Source organism: Octodon degus, unplaced genomic scaffold (genome assembly GCF_000260255.1).
Source record: "Octodon degus isolate 3935 unplaced genomic scaffold, OctDeg1.0 scaffold00232, whole genome shotgun sequence".
In the NCBI taxonomy this organism is placed as follows: domain Eukaryota; kingdom Metazoa; phylum Chordata; class Mammalia; order Rodentia; family Octodontidae; genus Octodon; species Octodon degus.
The window spans coordinates 1,626,536-1,631,035 of NW_004524808.1; the positions used below are offsets into that span (position 1 = coordinate 1,626,536).

At 44.2% G+C, this 4,500-nt stretch overlaps 1 protein-coding gene across 5 annotated transcripts in view; it reads left to right on the plus strand.

The window, feature by feature from the left end:
• Positions 1-6: 6 nt before the first annotated feature.
• Med14 (mediator complex subunit 14) overlaps positions 7-4,500 on the plus strand; it is a 79,233-nt gene continuing 74,739 nt past the window's right edge. For 4 of the 5 annotated variants that reach the window (XM_023705894.1, XM_023705893.1, XM_023705892.1 and 1 more), the window contains exon 1: positions 7-402. In XM_023705894.1, the coding sequence (XP_023561662.1) occupies positions 188-402 (215 nt within the window). In that variant the 5' untranslated portion in view covers positions 7-187. The remainder of the gene's footprint in view (positions 403-4,500) is intronic. The other variant, XM_023705895.1, reaches the window with a different exon arrangement.

A 4,500-nucleotide genomic window follows, 5' to 3' on the forward strand; every position in this document is an offset into this window, starting at 1 on the left:
GGGGCCCGCAGGCTCAGCGCTCCATGGGGGCGGGCCTCCTCGGCCGGCGCTCGGCTTCCTGTTCAGAGGCTGCAGGGCGGTAGGCGGCGGCGTCCCAGCCCGCGTACGCTCCAGCGCGGTGACCGAGAGCCCGCCGGCACAGGGGCTGCGTTTTGTGCCACTGCGCCGCGGCCCGGCCCGCATCGCCATGGCTCCAGTACAGCTGGAGAACCACCAGCTGGTCCCGCCCGGAGGCGGCGGTGGAGCCAGCAGCGGCCCCGCGTCAGCCCCAGCTCCTCCTCCTCCTGGAGCCGCCGTGGCGGCAGCCGCCGCGGCTGCGGCCAGCCCTGGCTACCGACTGAGTACACTCATCGAATTTCTGCTACACCGGGCCTACTCTGAGCTCATGGTGTTGACGGACCTGTAAGTGCCGCGAAAGCCATGCCTGCTCCCCAGCCCCCCTCTCCCGCCTGCCGGCTGAGAGAGGGTTGCGCCTCTCTCACCCCAAGAGGCTGCTGTTTTCTCCGCTGGGCTGCTTAGTCTAGAATTTGGAACTCCTGGGGTTCGGGGAGGTGGAGAAGCTTTGTATTGGGGTCTCGCCGACGATGAAGCAACCGCGACTTGCTCGTTTTGCGCGTTACACTTTCATTGAAGATTGTCTTTGGGATTCTTGTCCGAGTTCCCAGCAGAACTCTTATTAATTTCTTGGCTGGAAGCATTTTAGCCCTAAGCCCGCAATTAGAGTTGAGAGTTTAGGAATGCGTAAGATTTGAATTTTAAAAAATCCCCAAGACGGGAAATCTGTTTTACAGTCTCTTGAGAATATATTGGAAATGTAGCTACTTAGTAATTGCTGCTTTCGCATGCAGGAGTTAGTGTGTAAAATAGACTAACATTTTAGATTCTAACTATTTCTGAAACGTTTGAGAGTGAAGTCTAAATTAATTTAGCGAAAGTAAAATGTTTTTTGTAACCGGCCTGTCATTTCAATCACCTAGGTACCTGTGAAATGCCTTGGGGCTTGATTAGGGTGTTAATCCCTTCAGCCTAAGATCGGAATGCACTGTAAGGATTCTCTGTGTGTAGAAAAAGTGCTGTAAAGTTTTGAGGCTCAGTTTTACGTCTTACAGCTTAGGCTGAGAAAAAATAAGTCCGTATTCGTTTTGATCTAGTTTTTAGCTTTTATCCGTTGTAAGACTTAAGCGTATTCACTTAAAATGTATTAGTATGCAGATATTAGGTTTGTAGTGTCTCAGTCATTTGTTACTAGAGACTTAAAATATTCATTTGCACGTGACTAAAAGAATAAAAGTTCCACTTACTCTTGCAAAGTCCAGTTTTCACTCAGTTTTGATGTTATTTCGTCGGATGAAACGAACAGGTGGAAATTAAAGAAGCCTTCTATTCAGCGACCCTTTTAAATAGCAGTGATGATTAGAAATTATTGTAATGTACTCCTTTTGTTTGATTTCATAAAAATTCAAGCGTACCCATGAGAAAGTTCCGTGTATGTGACCTGGCCTATGTTCGGCTGTGGAAAAAAGTGTTGAAAACTGTTGCTGCCAGTGTGTGTGTGTAGTTTATTTTTCTGTACACGATTTGTAGAAATTTATAGTGTATTCTTTGACTAGGACTTGGTTTATGACGAACGAAACATCTGTTTTATTGCTGTAGAATAACTACATACAGTCCCACACCCTTTGTAAGATGATAATTCCCATGCTGTGTCTCCAGCACAGACCTCACTGAACTCCACTTAGGCCCTCGTGTCTACATTTCAGTAATCTCATTTCAGCATACCAGGGCCAAATTCTCACCTCTACCTCAAAACCTTCTTTCCTATTGCTCCAAGTACTTCTTTCACCCTTCCTGTTGTTGCTCAGACTTATTTTGGATTAATTCCAGGTTGTCTCCTAGTCACACCCCACACCCAGTGAGTCTAATCATCCCTGACTTGAGAATTTGACCATTCCTCAATGCTTCCACCAACGGGTGGTCCAAGCCACCCACCCCATCCTTATGGTCTGCTTACTGGTGTCACTTCTGCTATGCTCCCCCTGCTGCTCTTTTACAGGGTTTTTTTTTTTTTTTCATGAAACAGCCAGGAAAAATCCCTTTGAAACTTCTCTATTAGGAACTTTCCAGAGATTTCTTCATCATCTCACTTAGATTAAAAAGTTTTTATAGTCTCTTAAATGTAGGGTGACCATAAAATTTATAGTTCAAACCAGGACACTTTTGTGCATAAGTGGGTGCTGTTGATAACAATGTCTGAGTAACAAGCATAAACCAAAACCGTCTTGTGCAAACCAGGCCATATGGTCAATTTACATGAACTGTACCTTCTCTTTCTTCTTTAATTCATGTCCTCATACTTTTGCTTATAGCTTTCCTGGTACTTCTTGATGGTTCCTGACACACTCCCACCTTGGAGCTTTTGCTCTTCCAAAAATCTGTGTGATTTGCCCTCTTTTATTGGGGGGGTTTACATCACATATAACTTAACAGAAAGACTTTTTGGATTACTCATAAAATAGCACATTGCCCTTTCACAATAGCCTTCTTGGTGCTTTACTTTTCTCTACAAGACGTACTGCCACCTGACGTTGTTAGTATGTTGTTGTTTGTCTGTTGCTGGAATGTAAGCACCAGAAGTACAGGGATTTCTAATATTTGCTGCTTTGCCCAGGGCCTAGAACAAATGCTTGGTACATACTCTGGGCTTAAGTATTTATTGGTTTAGTACATGAATGAGTGAATATTTAGAATTGTCTTTGTAAATAAGGAGAATTTGATGGGGAAAGTCCATTGCTCTTGATACAAAGATGTATAACTTTTCATTTTTATTCTGTGGTAACCAAAATTAGCAATGTAATGTGAAATTTCCTAAATAATGTGTTTTCCCTTGTTCAGGTAGAAGCTGTTGAGATTAATGTAACCTGTAGAGCCAGTGTTCTAGTGTGCTTTATAAGAGACTATAAAGACTCAGTTACTTATTTCTGTATCACTTGCTCTCTGTGAATTATTGAGGGTAAGAAGGACAGCCTTGGCTTTGGTTTTGTTTCCTTTTGTGGGGAGGTACTGGGGATTGAACTCAGGACCTGCTTACCAGGCAGGTGCTTATTTTATTTATTTATTTATTTATTTATTGCGGAACTGGGGATTGAACTCAGGCCCTTGTGCTTGCCAGGGAAGCGCTTATTATACTGAGCTATCTCCCCAGTCAGCCAGGTGCTTATTATGGTACTAAGCTGTCTCCTCGGCATGGTGGTTTGGTTTTGGTTCCTAATTTCTGAGCGTTTTCCTTCTGCTTGTCTATCCCCTCTCTTTCCCCCATCACAGACAGATACATACTAAAGCTTTCTCTCTGCCTGGACTTTTTAGGACTTAGTTTCTACTCTTTTGATTAGAATTGGAAAATGCTAGCATCTCAGTCATGTAAACTTGTCATTGTACTTTAGCATAATATGTTTTTATGCCTTACTTCTTCCAATATTTGCAGTTTAGGACTTTTACTCCAAATGGTGGACTTTAGGAATTTAAAATAGGTTAGAATGGGGTCGGGGACATGGCTCAGTAGAATAAGTGCAAGGGTCTGAGTTCAGTCCTCGGTTCTGCACCTCCCCCCACCCAAAAAAAAAGGTTAGAAGATAGGGGAGTAAATGGGAGGCAAGCAGAAAAGCCTGTCCTTTATCCCCAAAATGATAGCACTTCTGATGTGAGACCATCCCTTTAGGGTCTGTAGGGCAGGCAAGAGGAGCTGGAACAGTGGTTCTTGTTCTTTGTACCCCCCCATCCTCTCTCAACCCCCTTCTCACTCTCACAAGCAACTCATCCTTTTCATTTTCTCTCCCTTGAGGACCAGACCATGGCTTCCCTAGGAGTGTTTTTAGGAGCTTTTGCATGTAGAAGAATTTAGCAACGACTGCTTTTATTTGCGGTCTTCTAATAAGCCTTTAATTTCTGCTTTATCCCTTTTCTGGCCCTTATCAGTGCTTGCCTAGTTCTCCTTATCATTCTGATCATAGCTTGAGCTTCCATCTCACTGTATTTCTTGAAAATAGCAGGAAGCCAGAGCTCAATTTAATCTCTCTCTCTCTCTCTCTCTCTCTCTCTCTCTCTCTCTCTCTCTCTCTTTTAATACCAGAGCTTGAACTCAGAACCTTGCACTTGCCAGGCAGGCTCTTAAGCCACAGAGCTATCTCCCCAGCCCTAGAGCTCATTATGTCTCCTCTTTGTACTTTGAACCTTTGGAAGTGGGCTTAGTTTTTCTGATTCTGTGGCACGTGGGTTGGGGAGCATCTAAGGTGTTGAGTGTATTCTTTCTTTTTAAAAATATTTAGTGGAATGGGCCGGGGAGATAGCTCAGTGGAGTAAGTGCTTGCCTGGCAAGTGCAAGGGCTGAGTTCAATCCCTGGTTCTGCAAAAAAAAAAAAAAAAAAAAAGTAGTGGGGGCAGGGAGATGGCTTGGTGAAATAAGCGCTTCCCTGGCAAGCACAAGGGCCTGAGTTCAATCCCTGG